The sequence below is a fragment of the Lichenostomus cassidix genome, chromosome W (assembly GCF_008360975.1).
Source record: "Lichenostomus cassidix isolate B80296 chromosome W, HeHo_3.0, whole genome shotgun sequence".
NCBI classification, from domain to species: Eukaryota; Metazoa; Chordata; class Aves; order Passeriformes; family Meliphagidae; genus Lichenostomus; species Lichenostomus cassidix.
Window position 1 is genome coordinate 8905830 of NC_139510.1, and position 18965 is coordinate 8924794.

The following is an 18965-nucleotide window of genomic DNA, read 5'->3' on the forward strand; positions in this document are numbered from 1 at the left end:
GATCTGTTCCATAATCTTCCCAGGCACAAAGATGAGGTTTGTAGTTCCTGGGGTCCTCCTTTCTACTCTTCTTAAAGATGGGTGCGATTTTTCCTTTTTTCTTGTTCACCTGACTGCCATGACTTTTCAAATATCATGGAGAGTGTCTTGGCCACTACATCAGCCGATTCCCTCAGGACTCTGGAATACATCTCATCAGGTCCCATATACTTATGCATGTTCACGTTCCTTAGACCACCATGGACCTAATGTTCTCTTACAGTGGGAAGGACTTTGCTCCTCCAGTCCCCATCTTGTAGTCCATCCACTTAAGAGGTGTAGGAATAGAGACTGCAGTTTGGGGCAGCTGACCTGAACTAACCAAAGGGATATTCCATTCCATAGAACATCATGCTCAGTATACAAACTGGGGGAAGTTGGCCAGGAGGGGACTAACTGGGCATTGTTCAGCAGATGATGAGATATTGTATTGTGCATCACTTCTTTCTCTTGGGTTTTATTATTCTCTCTCTCTCTCCTTTTCATTACTCTCATTATTGTTACTATTTTTTTAAAAATTATTTTATTGCATTTTATTTTATTTCAATTAATAAACTATTCTTATTTCTACCCATGAGGTTTACTTTTTTTTTGAGGATTGTCTTTTTCCCCAGTGTGGAGTAAGTGAGTGGCTGCATGTGTCAAGACTTAACGCAGTGAAATGTCTCAAAACACTGTCAAAGGGGGAAGTTCCCATAAGACAAGCCACAAAAACAGGCACAGATGACAAACAGGAAGGTGTTAATTCCAGGCCTAAATGGAAGTGAAGGTTTGGAATTAGGACACTGGAAAAAATTGCACTGTGGAAACTTGTGATAAGCACAGATATCAAGAAAAAGAAGATGTCAGGCCTGGTGAGGCAGATGTGAGTAACTTATTCGGAAAAAAATTCCCACCATGGCAAACTGTGAGAAAGGAAGGAAGTCCTTATCCATATGCCATCCCATGTTGTGGGAACACCATCTATACTCTGTGGATACCTGAGACTTGGACTGTATAAAAGTGGTACCTCCAGAGGAAAACTTGTGGACCCCCACCACTGAGAAGACCAAAAGAGAAAGGGCTAGCAGGATTCCACAGGGACCCACGTGGTGGTGCCTATCTCTCTACTTGATTTGTCCCTCTCTCTCTCTCTTTCTCCACCTCCCCCCCAAATTTACTGTTAAATAAAATCTCTACTATTGACTTTGGCATATGGTCTCATTTGCACCTTAATTCGGGCAGAGGCATCTTTTAATAATCAGATCCTAACAACATGGTACTTAGTTGCTGACTGGGGTCAAACCATGAAAGTTTCTTCCTGTTTGTGTTTGATATCACTTCCTGTTGGTAAATAAATAAATTTTTGGCAAAGTACTGCAAGCAGAGTGTGTTGGTTTTGCACGGCCTTGGTAGTGGAGGGGGGGGGGCAAAGAGGTGGCTTCTGTGAGAAGCTGCTAGAAGCTTCCACCATGTCTGGCAGAGCCAATCCCTTATGGCTCTGAGGATGGATGCACCGCTGGCCAAGGCTGGGCCAATTAGAGATGGTGGTAACACCTCTGTGATAACATGCTTAAGAAGAAATCAAAACAAAGTTTGTGGTGCAGTTTAAATTCCAGCCAGAGTAGGAGTGAGAGTATATGAGAGGAGAAAAACATGCAGGCATCAAGGTCAGTGGAGAACGAGGGGGAGGAGGTGCTCCAGGCACCAGAGACAAAATTCCTCTACAGGCCGTGGTGAGGATCATGGTGGAGCAGGCTGTCCTCCTACAGCCCATGGAGGTCCATGGGGGATGCAGAGATCCACTCACAGCCCATGGAGGAGGAGCCCCACACCAGAGCTGGTGGATACCTGGAAGAGGTTGTAATCCTGTGGGAGACCCATGGAGAAAGGGGCCCTGCTCTCAGGCTGGAATAGCCTGTCCTTGGAGGACTGCAAGCCATGGAAGAGTGACCCACACTACAGCAGTTTTGGGAGGACTGTTGTCTGTGGGAGGTACTCACAATGCAGCAGTTTTGGGAGGACTGTTGCTCGTGAGATGGAGCCAATTTGGAGAAGTTTGTGGAGAACTGTCTCTCATGGTAGGGACCCCACAGTGCAGCAGTGGAAAGACTCATCTCCCTGAACAGCGAGAGAAACTATGGGTGATAAACTGACCAAAACCCTCACTCCCTGTCTCCCTGCACTGTTGGTGGGAAGGAGGGAGAGGTGGTGGGGTGGGGGGGGAGAGAAGGTGTTTTTAAGAGCTTATTTTACTTCTCATTATCCTGCTCTGATTTTGTTAGTAATAAATTCACTTTATATCTCTCAGATGAGCCTGTTTTGCCCTTGGAGTGTTTTCTCTTGGTCCTTATCTCGACTCATGAATCCTTCGCTAAATTTTCTCTGTGTCCAGCTGTAGCAGGGGAGGGTGAGTGAGTGGATTTTGTGGCTGCTTGGCATCTGGCCAACGTCAAACCACCACACAGAGTCATTTCATTTCACAAAAGAAATTGTGCTATGTCAGTGCTTCTCAGCACTGGCTAGCAATGTAATTAACACTAATTTTTACAACCTTCAATATCACTAGCTAAATCTGTCAATTTTTTCGTTGAGCTACATGCTCAGTTCTTTGGCTCTACTCTAGCAAATTCATGAGGAATTGACAGAACTCTTGGCGCACTCTTCAGAGTCCATTGATAATGTCATGCAGCTTTTGAAGTACAGATCACATAGATCAACCTAGAGTCCCCACCACATAGATGGTCATTCTTCTCAAGGTCCTAAATTAATCTCAAGGAACTTGGTTTCTTTTGAGGCACTTTTTCATATGTAAAAAAGGCAGCCAGAGCTACAAAACAATGGAGGAACAGAAGAAAACCAGCTTTAGTTTCACTACAGCTGCCTTCATCAAGAAAATAATTTGGTATGTTATGAGGAAATGAGTGCTAGCTAAGTTTCTGTCCTATGTTTTGAAGCTTTATCAGAAGTCCGGGAAAACAGGAAAAAGTCAAGTTTTTTTTTAAATGTTTTTGATTATATTTGCTTCTAACATGTCCTTTTGTCCACAGTAAGGAGCTTGTCTCAACTTGTCCACGTAATGGAGATTTTATTACACATCCAGTGAAGTATTTCTGACTGACTTACCTCTGTACTAACTGCTTCATCTGAGGGATTGATTAGGACTACAGTTTCTAAGACATCACTTCTGTGGTGAAGAATCTTCTGACCTGCAAGGACAGAAAGGAAAAAGAAGACATTAAATTCAACCAGCATGGTTTAAACCAGTGTTTTCCCAGAGCTACTTATACGTTCCAGTGTGGGACAGCCCTCAGGTTACACAGGACAGTGCACACTGGCCACAGCAACTACTGTGCTGGCTCATGTCTTCAGGAATACCCATGGCATGTGGTCTTATGGGCCAGAAACACCACTCTAGAAAATTCATAGAATGGTTTAGGTTGGAAGGGACCTTTAAGATGATCTCATTCCAACACCCCTGCAATAGACAGGGATACCTTCCACTAGACCAGTTGGCTCAGGGCCCCATCCAACCTGGCCTTGAACAATTCCAGGAACAGGGCATCCACAACTTCTCTGGACAACCTGTTCCAGTGCCTCACCACCCTTACAGTAATGAATGTCTTCCTAATATCTAATCTAATCCTACTCTCTTTCAGTGTGAAACTATTCCCACCTCGTCCTGTCACTACATGCCCTTGTAAAAAGTCCCTCTCCAGTCTTCTTGTAGTGATGCTTTAAGAATTTTTAGCTTCTATTCTTCATGTATCTGTAGCTTTGGTATATAGTTCTAGGCTTCATAAAGTGCTAAAAACCTCTGTTCCCAGTGTTTTAGACAAAACATTGCTCTCAATTGAAAAATCCGAGGACACTTTGCTGCCTCAGAGCCCCAAAATATGTAAACAAGAGTGAATTGGGGGTAGTATCCTTGGCGTGGTTGACATCATCACCTGAGGGTGTAATTGGAGAATTGGGGCCCAATATGTTAATGAGACAAAACTTATAAGAGGTGAAGATCTAGTGACTCAGTGTCCATTTTGGGTGTAGCCTCACGAGTGGGCTTTGTCTGCTTTGAATGTACCTAAAGGCCTTTAAAAAATTTGTCTGCCTTTTATTCTCCTAACTCTGTCAGGCCTCTATTTCACGTAAGCCTGGATAAGGCATCAGTAGGCTCCCTTCAGGTACTGAAAGGCCACATGAAGGCTACCCGGAGCCTTCCCTTCTCCAGACTGAACAGCCCCAATTCTCTCAGCCTTTCCTCAAAGGAAAGGTGGTCTGTCCTTCTAATCATCTTTGTGGCCCTCTGCTGTACTTGCTCCAACAGGTCAATGTCCTTACTGTGCTGAGGACCCCAGAGCTGGATGCAGTACTCCAGGTAGGGTCTCACCAGAGCAGAGGGGCAAAATCACCTCCCTTAACCTGCTGGTCACACTTCTTTTGATGCAGCTCAGAACAAGGTTGGCTTTCTGGGCTGCAAGTGCACATTGATGGGTCATGTCAAGCTTCTCATCCACCAACACCCTCAAAAGTCCTTCTCCTCAGGGCTGCTCTCAATCCATTCTCCACCCAGGCTGTATTTGTGCTTGGAATTGCCTTGACCCAGGTGCAGGACCTTGCTCTTGGCCTTGTTGAATTTCATGAGGTTTGCACAGGCCCACCTCTCAAGCCTGTCAAGGTCCATCTGGATGGCATCCCTTCCCTCCAGCGTGTTGACTGCACCACAGGGATTGGTGTCATCGGCAAACTTGCTGAGGGTGCATTCAATTCCACTGTCCATGTTACTGACAAAGATGTTAAACAGCACCAGTTCCAATACTGACCCTTGAGGAATGCCACTCGTCACTGATCTGCACTTGGACATTGAACTGTTGACCACAACTCTTTGAGAGCAAGCATCCTACCAATTCCTTATCCACTTCAAGAGTGGTCCATCTGTCAAATTCCTGTCTCTCCAGTTTAGAGACAAGGATGCCATGTGTGACAGTGTCAAATGCTTTGCACAATTTCAGAGGCGAGTGTAGCAGTCTTCACCATGTAAATGTGCCTATTTAGAGCTTCATGTGTTACTGTGTCCCTCTTTTATTCCTTGGCATCAATAACTGATTATCTTACAGGGTGGGGTACTGATAGTTGATTTTTGTACAAGTACCTTAGGCTTACTGCTCTGGTTGATACTCAGATGCTCAGCTGGAATGAAGGAAAGTCTCCCCCAGAAAGACTTTTATCAAACAGAAATGAAGTATCATAGTGTGGGAGTAGAAAGCAGCAACAGCCTTTTACAAACTGGCAAGAGACTGAGACTTATTAAACTACAGATGAAGTGGGAGAATCTGACACTTGCGCAGAAGATCTGGGATTGCTTTAAAGTAACTCTACCAAGTTTTTACAGCTTATCTCTGCACATTGGACAAAACATTTTTGTGACACATCAAAGGAAGAAAGGAATACATTTCCAGGTTGCACAGATGTGGTTGAGTAGCTAGATTCTACCCACCTCTAGTTTCTGTAAAGTAGGTAAAAATCCTATCTAAAGACTTCTGGAAAAAAATATGTATCTGTTTGTATTTCCTCATCCTTGATTTTATTAGGTAAAGCTTCAAATTAAAACCAGATATGAATAAAGAGACTTGGCTGCTGCTCGATTCAGAATCAGTCCAATAGAGAGAAGCAAATACCACATGACAGTTGCTTAAAGGGTGATTTCCATAGGCATCATCCTAGTTCCCACAGCCATGAAATCCCACTGATCAACTACTCAGCCAAATATTGATGACATTTATGGTAGAATTATTGAGATCAGGATGGTGTCTGTAACATTTTCTAGAGAAGTGACTGAAAAGGTTCCTAATTTACACATTTGTTCTTTTCAGGCTGATCAAGCATCATGATCATGGGGCCCACTTTTTATGGTGATTGTGTTGCAGTCAATTTTGTGCAAAACCAAAATGTAAATGAATAGCAAGGGAAAGAAAGCAGACCCTACTTCAAGTCTTGTTTAACCAAGGATCGCTACTGACACACTTCTTACTGGCTATGCTGATGCAACAGTAGCCCATGGGGATGTATGCTGTAGGCAACAAGCTATTCAATAGAGGGCTTCCCACCAGCCCTTCCTGCCATCCTGGATGGACACCAGTGCTAACTTGCTCTCCATCAATGCCATTCCCACACAAATTAAATTCATAATAACCTATTTGAAGAGGAAGCAGATAATGTGGTGTGATGCGATGATTCTGGCAGAAAGGGCAATGGAACAATATTTTCTCTCTGAAGACTGAAGGGGAAATTAAAGCAACCTGCATGGTTTTCTAATGGAAGACTAACATTTGCCCTAATAACACAGCTGAGCTCTGGGGACGAATTTTCCATGTAAACACACAGTTTACACATTTCAGAAATCCTGTCTGCTTCTGAGATCTCAATCCTTCTTTGACAATGGGCCAGTCTAGGTGACTTGTCTAGGTATATCTCTACCAGACCGACCTTCTTCCTCTAGGCTGCATCTTGAGATCTGAGAGGAAAGAACACGTCCCTTTAAGGCAGATTAGATCATAATTGTCTATTGTGAGGTGCTTTTCTCGCGGTGTTTGTTTTAGATCACACCATTGTCTGAGATAGCCTGTTGAGGCAAATGAGAACTCACATAAACAGCAGAGGGCTCTACATTTTTGAGTTCAATTCTTGTGTTTCAATATGGTGCCATATTGAAGCCATAACAATAAATCACAGAATCACAGATGCCTACAAATCACTGGTTGCCTACAATGCCACTCAGGCCACAAGAGGATAGCATGCGTGACTTCAGTTCAATTTGTATTACGTTGTAAACTTTTGACTGTTCTGATATGTGTTGTCATTGATGTGTCAAGACTGGACTCTGACAGTGTGTCTGACCTGATTGAGATCAACAATGGTCTCTTAAAGCTGAAAAAAGAAGTAAAATAACAACAGTTGATACAGACAGTGGAATTTTATTCACTTGATAAGGACAGTAGAACAGAATAACATTTTACTCTGACAAGGACAGTAGAACAGAACAGCACAGACTTAGAGAAATAGATAAAGGATGTAACTTCGGCAAACAGGTGTCATGCAAAATGCAAGCAGGATGCCAGCTCACCTTTGCAAGGCTGACAAAGTAGAAGTTATGCAAAACAACGATATTGCACTTACTCAAAAGCAGGGGGCAAAGAACAGCTACCTAAAAAGGACACCGGACTTGAAGACAGACCACAAAGAACCATATAAGGACCTCTGATAAGGGGTGCAGCTACGTAAAATAAAGTCAAGTAAGTGGGGATAGCTAATGAATATGTAATCAGTGTGTATGATAAAAACAGTTCACCTGACACTCAGGGCACTCGATTAGAAGAAGGGTCCTCCCAGTGACCAGCATGCTGTAATAAAGAATTCCTGCTTTCTAATACTCAGAACTGTGTTAGAAAGTTTCTATCTGGCTGATTTTGGTATCACAGTATTATGGGACTTCATTTAATCAACCACAGTTGATAGCTGTGCAAAACACGAGGGTTGTGTTAGCATGTAGTGGTGCTCCAAGGCAAGATGAATGGGTACAGGAACATATTGCCTAAGTGTCTTGTGATATATGAGCCATACGCTGTGATGTTCCCTTTGTTGTTAGAGAAGCCTTTGTCCTGATGTACTTCTGGCTACTCAGCACTTCACTATTTTAGACTCAAAGAGAAATCACCAAAAGGCTTGGCTGAGTGTTGAGGATGTTCCATTGCTACTGTTTTAATGTATTTTATAGGAGGATCAGTATGCTATGTCTTAGGACTAAACTTCTCTAACATTATCAATGCTAGCAACAGCTTGTCCTGTTAAGTGAGAATTTGGTATCAAGTAACTGTTTGGGTTTTTTTTTCTTCCACTTAAAAAAAAAATCACCATTTTGTCCTGTAATAGCTAGAGGAGGTAACAATAATGGTGTTTTCACAGCCCTTTGTAATTCTAAACAAATAAAAAGAGGACCAATGAAGTCATATTGACCCAAAACATGCTTCAAATTTTATTTACAGATCTTTAGGTATAGGATGCCCATTCATAAATGGAAGGATGAGACCCCTTAGGATAACATCACCATATCCTTTGAACAACATCTAAAGACAATACTGTTCTGTAGTTATGTGTCAAAGTTCTGCCAAGTCAAACAAAACATTACAGTGCAGGTAACATCTGAACTGAATGAGCACATCTAGAAGATGCCTGTGCATGGAGAGTCACAGAGCCATTTTAAAGTAGACATCTGAATCTGCAGGATGTAAATCAGCATGAATTCAATAACTCATTTTCCTCTGAATATTTAAAGTCAAAGTATATATTTTCTGGAACCACCAAAGTATTCAAAAAGTTACAGGCTTTTTTAAAATGAGATAGCACTGATATAAAATAATTTTTAAAGGTTCTATCACTACCATTTACCTGTAGTACCATTTAGAAAGAAACTTTCAGATATTATCTTATTGGGATCTACAAAAATTTGCAACTACTTAAAATTGAACCAGTATTTATAGCTCTCTTGTTGAACATAGACAAGTAGCTCATTCTAATACACAGAAAGAAAAGCAATAATTCACAGATTAAATACACTCCTTTAAAGTTGCAGATGCTTTTGATCCTGACATAACATAATGCCCTCTGAAACAACTGAAGTGTCATGTGAACCAGTTATTTATGTTTCTATAGACTGGAGAAGTTATAAAGAGTTGAGATGAAGTTATTTCCTAACACTGGCTCTGTGTTTTGTTAAACAAAATGTAACAAACTCAATTATACTTTAGCATTGTGGCATTATAGGCATAGGTTTTCAGTGCCAAAGATTTCCAATAGTGGCTGTTTAATGGATAGACAAAAATTTCCTGACCTCATCTAGATAAACTTCTCCCAAAACCATATTCTGAAACCACTCAAGTGAATGACCTACCACTTAATTCTTTGGGTCAGCACAATCTAAAAAATCAAACATTTGAGAACTTTTCTGTAATATTTAGCCTGCATTTCCTTTAGTTAAATGTTCCTAGTTCTGCCTTTTTGTCCTTTACAATAGCATAGCTCCACCTCCTTTGATAATTACACTGCTTCAATACTTGTATACGGGCAATGTAACATACTTTTGCCATAGATAATTAAGGACAATAGATCAAATTAAAATTAAAAACTGTGAAACAAACAAAAAAAAATACATTGGTAAGAAAAGGACCGTGCTATAATTTTTCAGTTGATTTGCCATGGCCTCTTAATTTCTTCAAGCAATTAGACAGTCAAAATATATAAAAGTTCCAGGACTAGAACCAAAGTAACAGAATAAATCATCATGTAAGCTTTCCCCCAAATTAGGTAACAATAAAATCAGGCAGCTCTCTAAACAATACAAAATGAATATTAATAAGCAAAAACCTGACATGCCTGTGAAAAGATACAGAATTTTCTACTTCATGGGAAGCAGGACAATGCATAGTGTGAGGTAAAATAGAACACAACCTACTCAATTTGTACTGCAGCATTTGAATTTGTTTACAGTTGCAGAATCACAGGATAGTTGAAGTCGGCAGGGTGAGCTAGAACAGATTGTTCAGGACCATATCCAGTTTGTTTTTTCAATATCTTTGAGGATGGAGACTCCACAACCTCTCTGGGAACCCTGCTTTAGTGCTTGGCCACCCTCACAGTAAAAAAGTGTTTCCTTAAGTCTAAGTTGCATATCCCATACTTCAGTTTGTTCCTTCTCATCCTGTCAGTGAGCACCACTGAGAAGAGTCTGTCTCTGACTTCTTTACTCCCACCAATCAGGTATTTATGCACTGCAATGGGGGAATACTCCAGTATAGGAATCATGATTACATATGGTAGCCTTACACGGTATCTCTCATATCAGATGGAGTTGCCTGAACAATGGTGTGAGCAGTGTTCTCTTTCAATTTTCAATTTTTTTTCCTCTTCTTTTCATAGCATCTTAATTTTGTATATCTCTTATCAAGGTAATGGAATCAAGTCACACTCCTTTCCTCCCCACCCCACTGCTCCTCCCTCTCCCCATCCCAGCTTAACCTTGATGAAATGGTATTGTTCTGAGCCTCCAATAAACTCTGGAAAGCATTAACTGCATGTTTTACTAGGATGCAACCTTAACTCTCAGTTCTATGGACCCCACATAAATGCCACTCTCAACTTCTTCACTGTGGTTGTTGATGATGTTTTGTTGGGGAGGGGGGGTTATGTTTTGAAAATCATGTTGCAAACATACCTGTCCCAGAATCTCAAAGCCATCCAACTCCAAGCCTTCAGGTTCAGTAATGATGTTGTTGTTTTTCTGACTGGTGCCAAGGCTATTGGAACTTGTATGAGTTGTCAACAGCTAGCAGGAGAGCATAAGCAGAGCTAAGTAGCCAGGTAAATAAGCCTGTTCCACTGACCTCATTGCTCTTTTTTTGTGTCTCAGCCTGTCGGGGGTTGAGAATTTCTTCCCATTCCTGTTACTAAGCAACAAATGGTCCGATGTTCGGAGCAATCAAGCCTTTTGTAAAAGACAAAGGCTAGGTTTTTGGGCAGGGCAAGGTAAGGGAGAGCCGGCCCTGGGAACTCTCTCTCGTGGTTCGGACGCTGAGGGTAGAGGCTGCTGGCTCTTTGCTTTCCAGCTGCTACCAGAGGAAATCCAACTGTGCCCTGTTTCTCTTCTCTCCTGGCTGGGTGAGCTTTGATTCAACTTTTCTTCCCACTGGGAAGGGCGCGTTTCCCCGGGCTGCGTTTTCCCGCAGCTGCTGCCGGGAGAGTCCCGCAGCCTCTGCTGCCTGCCCCTGCCCTCTGCCGCACGAGACCGTGGCGTCTGCTGTGACTGTAGAAATTCTCGCCTGCCGGAGAGAGAGAGCGCCCGCTCCTGCTGCCCTGTTCCCTCGCTGCCCTGAGCTGTTTTCCGCTGCCCTGCGTGTTTTTCTCAGCCTGTCCACCATTGCAGTTGCCGGACGGTGACCTGACCCTGCGCCACAGCGCCACCTGCAGCCGCTCGGGAGTCATCGTACCTGCCCTGGCCGGCCGGGAGCTCAACAGCGCCCCTGCTGCTTGCAACCGTGATTGCACCACACGGGAGAAGGCTCAGCAGCTCACGTTATCTGCTGTTTGGTTTTCTGGTTCTAGTTGTGGTTTGCTATTATTGTTATTGTTTGTTTATAGATACTAGTAAAGAACTGATACTCCTTTTTCCCATACCTTTGCCTGAAAGCCCTTGATTTACAAAATTAAATAATTCGGGGGGAGGAGGGGAAGAAAAATCACATCCTCTGCTCTAGGGGAAGGTTCAACCTTTCTTGGCAGACACCTGTCTTTCAAACCAAGACACAGCCCTTTGCCATTCTGAAGACTATGGCCATTTCAGGGAAGCTGCCATGGGGTTTCCATTCTGCTGCACCCAGAGAAGCAAAGATATCTAGCAGTGGTCCCCAATGCAAGCAACTGCACATGGACTTGCCACTGCATACTTCCAGAGCATTACCAGTGGGGTGGGGGACAGCAGGCAGAAGATTGGTTTTACCTGTGGTTGCCCTCCAGAGATTACTTAATCCAGTCTTGGCTTCCACCTAAACTCCTGGGAAAATGCCCAGTCTCCTAAAAGGTGCTTTTAGGTAGGGCTTGCTTAGCTCCAAGTCTGGGTGTGAAGAGACTTTTGTTATGGGCACATCTGCAGCAACAGCATACATAGACAAGAAGCCTCAGACCTGTCTCATCCTCCTCCTGGCAAGCATACTAAACCCTTCCCCTTGTCAGGGGCACTGGTGCAGAGTTCAGCCTGCTCTGCTCTGAACACAAGATGCATGCTGAATATGCATTTCTTAAACTGAGACCATCCTTTAAGTTGCTGAGAAACAATGCAGACATGGTAAAAACATGAGTGGTTAGGTTTTATTGGATTGTTGAAATAAAAGCAAAATGGATTTTTTTTCCTCTGTTTTGTAATGTGTGATGTCCCAGAGCTGCTGTTGGGTCCCCGCTGCCAAACTTTGCTGAGTTCTGGAATTCACCCAGTCTCCTTTTGGCTTCTGAAACACTTTGTGAAAGTACCTAGGATCCATTAAGGAGGACTGTGAGTTACATGAGCAGTAAAGTGATGAAGAAAAGGATAGAAATGCTTTTTAAAGACTGAAAAGTCAATAATGAAATGCATTAGAGAAGCATCAAAATGTCCATTCCTGACAGGCCTTTGTTTTTATTTTGGTGAGGGCTTGAAATGTGCTTGGCCTTCCTAAGGAAAGTTGGGGTCCTGCAGAATAAACTTCTAATCTCAGGCAGTTTATGATTTTCAGTCACTGCTTTCCTGATACCGCTGCAGTGGATTGCAAAGCATTTCACAGATGCCAAGCCCCTGTGATGTAACCATTTTGCCTGACAGTCTGAAGACAAATGGGTTGATTTTCAATAAAGGTCATAAGTTAAAGACAAGCAGGAGAGCTATAAAATAAAAATGTATGCTATCTGAAACACTGTGAAAGAAACAATATAGAACAGATATTGGTAATGCAATGTAAACAGTGGGTTCAAGCCCAGTAACAAGCTAGAAAAGCAACATTTTGGTTAGCACAGCTCTGGAAATGGGCTTTCAGGCCACTCTGTGCAGAGCTAAACTGCTTTTCTTATTCAGCTTTCCCTGGAGTAGTCCACAGATGACAGCTAAAAGACCCTGCTGGACATCCTGGTTAACAGCCCAAATTTTGATTGGGGATGCTCACTTGCAAAGTTTAGAGTTTATTTAATGTTTGTTCTAGAAGTTCTTTGCTGCTTATAAAGAGTTAGGCACTATGATGTGAGAATTTGGACTCAGTTACACAAGTTCAGTGTAGAATTATTAACTGTCCTTGGTTTGTAGAAAAATATTGGTACATTCTAAATTTTATCTCTCAAAATGAATGGTATTTGTGTCTGATGTGTTTCAGTTGGGATTAGTGACACTTTGTGCTTTCTGAAATAGCTTCAGCCTCTGGGTGCTTAAGTGATTGCCCAATTTCAGTAGTATCACTTATTGTTCATATTTTGGATAAAAACAGAGCCTCTCCCTTGGAAGGGAAATTCAAATTGTAACTGCTTGGCAGTGGTAGTTTGTGACCAAGAAATGATCTGGCAGGAATGGAGGGCAAGAAGGCCCAACTGTAGAAGGGGTTAAACTGGCTGAAAGCAGGGATGTCAGAGACAGGAGGACTCCCTGAAAGGGAATGAAGTTTTCCTTGGTGATAAGGAAGAGCCAAAGCATCTGTCTTGGTTTGAAAGACAGGTGTCTGCTGAGGAAGGCGGGAACCTCCCTTGGAATGGAGAATATGACCCCCCCTTCCCTCCGAATTATTATAACTTTGAAATTAAGGGGCTTTCAGACAAAGACATGAGAAAAGGAATAACAGTTCTTTACTAGTATTTATAACAAGGCAAACAAACAACAACAGTAGCAACAACAAACAAAACCAGAAACCCAGTAATGGCCTTCTCTAGGCTGTCAAAGCACCTTCCCCTTTGGTGTAGTTATGGTTACAGCCAGCAGGGGCTCTGTTGGGCTAGAGGCTGGGCAGGGCAGGTGTGATGACTCCCTCGCAGCTGCAGGGGGCACTGTGGCTCAAGTTTAGCCACGTCTCCCTCAAGCGGTAATGGCAGGAGGGCTGGACAGCAAAATGGGCTGCAGCAGGAACCTTGAACCGGCGGCTGGAACAGCAGAGGCGGGCACCCCTGGGGTAGCAAGCAAGAATCAGAAGAAACTCCACAGCTGTGGCATATTCTGCTGTGTGTCCTGGCAGGCAGGGGGGTGCGGGGTCACAGTGCAACGAAAGACCCGGAGCAGTGGCAGAAAAATGGCGGTGCTGGATAGTGGCAGCCCGGGTCCCGAATCAGGAGAGGCTCTCTCAGAGGGGGATGGGCTCAGGGTCCTGGGTTTTCCCTTGCGGCACCTGAGTAGATGGTGAGAGTCCTTTCCAGTGAGGTAGGATGTTAATAAGGTCTCAGTTCAATGGCCGCTCATGAGCAGAGCCTCACTCATGGTAGGAAAAGAAAAGTAGGGGACGGAACTCCACAGTGGTGGCATATTCTTCCCACAGCAACCACAGCTTGTCTCCCCTCTGATGCTGAGAGATCAAGAGAGCTAGGAGCTGAGCCCAGCCCCTTTCCCCCAGCCAAGATCTCATGGTATCTCTGCCCTTCCCAAGAGAAAGCCCCTTCACTGAGAGAGTAGCCAGCTGCACCCTTCCCCCAGAGCTTGGCTACTTTTGTTTTTTCTTAAGTACTGGTCTTTATTGTATTAGCAAAAAATGGGACAAAATTCCCTAAGAGAAAGAAAACAAAAGGAAAAATCCTAACCTCCAACAGCATCGTTTGTAGTCATCCTGGAATGGGAGCACTCAGGGGCCCAAGCTCAGGTGCCACCTTTGGGCGGCAGAGCTGGGCCACAGGATGCACCCACTGGTTGTACTGAAGTGCCCCATGCAACTGCTCACAGGATTGGTGCTAGAACAAGGGGATATAAGTGGTTCATTTGACACTGTCCTGCATGACATCCTTGTCTCTAAACTGGAGAGACAGATGGATCACTTGGTGGATAAGGAATTGGCTGAATGGTCACACTCAAAGAGTTGTGGTCAATGGCTCAACATCCAAGTGGAGACCAGTAACAAGTGGTGTCCCTCTGGGGTCAGTATTGGGACTGGTGCTGCTTAACATCTTTGTTGGTGACAGTGTGATCAAGTACACCCTCAGCAAGTTTGCAGATGACACCAAGCTGTGTGGTGCAGTCAACATGCTGGGGGGAAGGGATGCCATCCAGAAGGACCTCGACAGGCTTGAGAGGTGGGCCTGTGCAAACCTCACGAAGTTCAAAAAGGCTAAGTGCAAGGTTCTGCATCTGGGTCAGGGCAATCCCAAGGGCAAATACAGCCTTAGTGGAGAATGGATTTAGGAGAAGGACTCGGGGTGTTGATGGATGAGAAGCCCAACGCGAGTTGGCAGTGTACGCTCGGAGTCCAGAAAGCTAACTGTATCCTGGGCTGCATCAAAAGAAAGGGAGAATAGACAAAAGAAGGAGCAGGACCTAAAGAAAAAAAAATAGAGGGCAAGAAGGCAACTGAGTTATTGCTGTCTTTAAAAATCAAACAGCTGCAAAAACAATTACAGGAAGAAAAGCAGAAAACACAAAAGTCATGAGAACAGGTCAAAATGATGCTTATACTTGTTCCCCTAAGATCATACAGATTAGGAAACTAGTGGAACCCCCTGAAGATTAGGATGGAGATATCTGGGGTGAATCTGATGACAGCAAACCAGAACTGGCCCTCAACATGGGATTCTGGGCATCCTGAACTGAACTTTCCTTAAAACCGAGTAGGGGCCACCTCCCCAAATGACCACCAGAAACCCCCGAAGAGGCTTATGCAGGTACAGTGACACATATTACATAAGGTTACGCAAGCTAAACAATTATGCAACAGTAGGTGGTGACTATGTATTAGATAGGCAGGTTTATGTAAATTTCAGTGTATTAATTGTCTCACTGATGTGCTTGAATTCTGGAAAACTTCCACTTTGCACCCTGTGCAGAATAAACAATGTCTCCTTTCTAAACTCGACTCTTCGTCTGTGTTAAGAGAGTTCCAAAAATTCAGTAACAATGGGAAACCTTGAATTGGGAAGTAAAGAAATCTCCAAGTTGGAGAAGCAAAGATTGGCAATTATCGCTAAATAAAGCCAGGAAATCACCTTTCAAGATGGAATGGGCAAAAGCTCATGCTAAGGATAATCAACCAGCTACAAAGTGAAATCAAAAGGCAGATGAGCTAACTAAAATTAGAAAAATCATCTTAAATCCTGAGTGGTATTGATTGGGAGAATGGTTACATCAAAACCTAAGCCACACAGGTAACAAAGCACTTAATTTTGCTGCACAGAGTAAAGAGATAGAAACAAAATATAGAAATATATAAAGAAATATAAACAGAAAGAACTTGCAAAACTATTCTTACAGAATGTCCCCAGTGTAGATTGAAATTACAAGTAGATAACCCTGCTAAAGCACCACCTTTATATACCAACTAAGGGGAAATGTTATGGTCTACATGGCAAACTGATTATTAAATCCTCTGTGGGATATCAATATATCCTCACAGGAGTGGAAGCAGTCTCTGGCTTGCTTATGGCAACTAAGTGTCAGAAAGAAAATGAGTGAAACATAGTGCAAGGGCTATAATTTTCATTCTCAAATTAATTACTCCTGTTGTTATCCAAAATGATAATGGCTCACATTTTTTGTGTAAGGAAGTGCAAGACTGGGCAAAACAAGAGGAAATTAAATGGGTATTCCATTCCCTATACTACTCTCACTCAAATGGGATGGTAGAAAGCACTAATGGCTTATTGAAAAGGAATCTCAAACCACACAAAGCTCAATGAGATATGAGACTTCCCAGAGTGCTCCATCAATTAAATAATCAATATAGGCCTATTGGAAGCCCTGTAAGCTGAGTATTCTTTGTAAAAAATGAGCTTAGCACTCCACTTACTGGGAAAAGATAATATCCAACGACATTACAGACAGGACAGCCTGTGATGTTTAATCTACTATGCATTGGTACTGTGCCTATGACTTTAACTAAACCTTGTGGCCCACTTGCCCAGGAAGCTACCAATAGCAGTGATGCAAAACATAGAATTAGTGCATGATGTATTTTTCCTTTTCATAATGGGCTAACCTGTTCCAACTCTCCCTACCAAAACAAGTCTACTTTGCTCTTGTGAGACCCTAGCTGGAGTACTGCATCCAGCTCTGGGGTCCCCACCACAGGAAAGTTGTTCCTTGAGTTGATATTGTTACTGAGCAAGTTATATTTCTTTAAGAAGTCTATGCAGAAGTGGGAGAAGATGTTGGAAAATTCTTTTAACTTTAGACAATAGTGTATGATCCCTATATTCGTGGTTAATGCTTAGTTTTGTACCATGCAGTGCTTAGTACAAATTCCAGAGATTAATATAGCCTTGTGTTAATTCCCTACATCTGCAACTAATAAGTCTTGTGCCAGCTAATGCTTCCCTGTTTACTTCTATTAGTGATTAATATGTACTAGCTGATATCTTAGTTTTGAGAATGGGATTGTGTGTCAGAGCAAAGAATGAAAAGAGAAGTACATTATGACCTGACCACATATTTGAGATAGTCTCAAGGAGATTGATTCATCAGAAGATCTGGAACCATATCCAACTAAGTCCACACAAATAATTAGCATATATGCATGTACTCAGGAAATGTGATGAATATGTATTAGTTTCAGGAATATAACCTGGTCTGCTAGGTTACTGGGCATGCATGCTTTGAGGAGAAATCCCCATGCATCCAGCACTGCTAATTAATGTTGGCTTTCTAACCTAGCAAATTGGTTGGAGAGTTTATTTCATGGTTTTCAGTTAGAGTGAGTCCAGAGGAGGGCCATGAATATGATTAGAGGGATGGAACACATCTCTTATGAGGAAAGGCTGAAAGAACTGGGTTTGCTCAGCCTCAAGAAGAGAAGGCTCTGAGGAGACCTTATTGCAGCCTTTCAGTATCTGAAGGGGGCCTAGAAGAAATCTGGAGAGGAACTCTTTACAGGAGCATGAAGTGACAGGACAAGGGGGAATGGCTTCAAACTGAGAGAAGGTTTAGATTGGATATTAGGAAGAAATTCTTTACTGTGAGGGTGGCGAGGCACTGGAACAGGTTGCCCAGAGAAATTGTGGATGCCCCATTCCGGGAACTGTTCAAGGCCAGGTTGTATGTGGCCCTGAGCCAACTGCTGCAGTAGAAGGTATCCCTGTCTATGGCAGGGGGTTGGAATGAGATCATCTTAAAGGTCCCTTCCAACCCAACCATTCTGTGATCCTATGATATAAGGCATGGGCTCCTGACCCATCTTTGCAGACTCCTTGTAGAACTGCTTATGGTGGTAGGACCCTGTCCAATGTAGTATAGTATATATATATATATATATATATATATATATATATATATATATTTAAGCACTGTCATGGGTTGATGCTGGCTAGATGCCAGATACCCACCAAAGCCTCTCTATCACTCCCCTCCGCAGCTGGACAGGGAAGAGAAAATATAATGAAGGGTTCATGAGTTAAGGACTGGGAGAAATCACTCAGAAAATACCAACATGGGCAAAACAGTCTAGAATTGTAAATATTAATTGAATTTATTAGCAACAAAATCAGAGAAGAATAATGAGAAGTAAAAAAAGACCTTAAAAACACCTTACCCCCACCCCTCCCTCCTTCCCAGCTCTACCTTGTGTCCCAGCAGCACAGGGAGACAGGGAATGAGGGTTATGGTCAGTTCATCACACGCCATTTCTCCCACTGCCCAGAAAGAGGAATCCTTCCCCTGCTCCAGCATGGGGTCCCTCCCACGGGAGATAGTTCTCCATGAACTTCTCCAATGTGAGTCCATCTAACAGGCAACAGTCCTCCCCAAACTGCTGCAGCATAGGTCACTCTTCCATGGGGTGCAGTCTTTCAAGGACAGGTTGCTATAGCGTGAGCTCCTCTCTCCATGGGTCTCCCATGTGGTCACAATCTCCTCTCAAGCATCCACCAGGACCCTCTCAGGCATGGGTCTCCTCCAAGGGCTGCAGGTGGATCTCTGCATCCCCATGGACCTCCATGGGCTGCATGGGGACAGCTGCCTCACCATGGTCTTCACCATGGGCTGCAGAGGAATCCCAGCTCCGATGCCTGGAGCACCTCCTCCCTGTCCTTCTCTGCTGACCTTTGTGTCTGCAGAGTTGTTCTTCTCACATATTCTCACCCCGCTCTTCTCTGATCACAATTACAACTGTGCAATAACTTTCCTTTTTTTCTTCTTAAATATGTTATCACAGAGGCAGTACCATAATTTCTAATTGGCCCAGCCTTGACCAGTGGCATGTTCATCT

General features: G+C 43.2%; 1 protein-coding gene across 1 annotated transcript in view; it reads right to left on the reverse strand.

Annotated features, from left to right (window-relative positions):
• Positions 1–18965, reverse strand: part of LOC146425456 (microtubule-associated protein 1B-like) — a 110728-nt gene that overhangs the window by 26589 nt on the left and 65174 nt on the right. The window contains exon 3 of the mRNA XM_085041557.1: positions 3145–3227. Coding sequence (XP_084897683.1) covers positions 3145–3227 — 83 coding nt within the window. The remainder of the gene's footprint in view (positions 1–3144; positions 3228–18965) is intronic.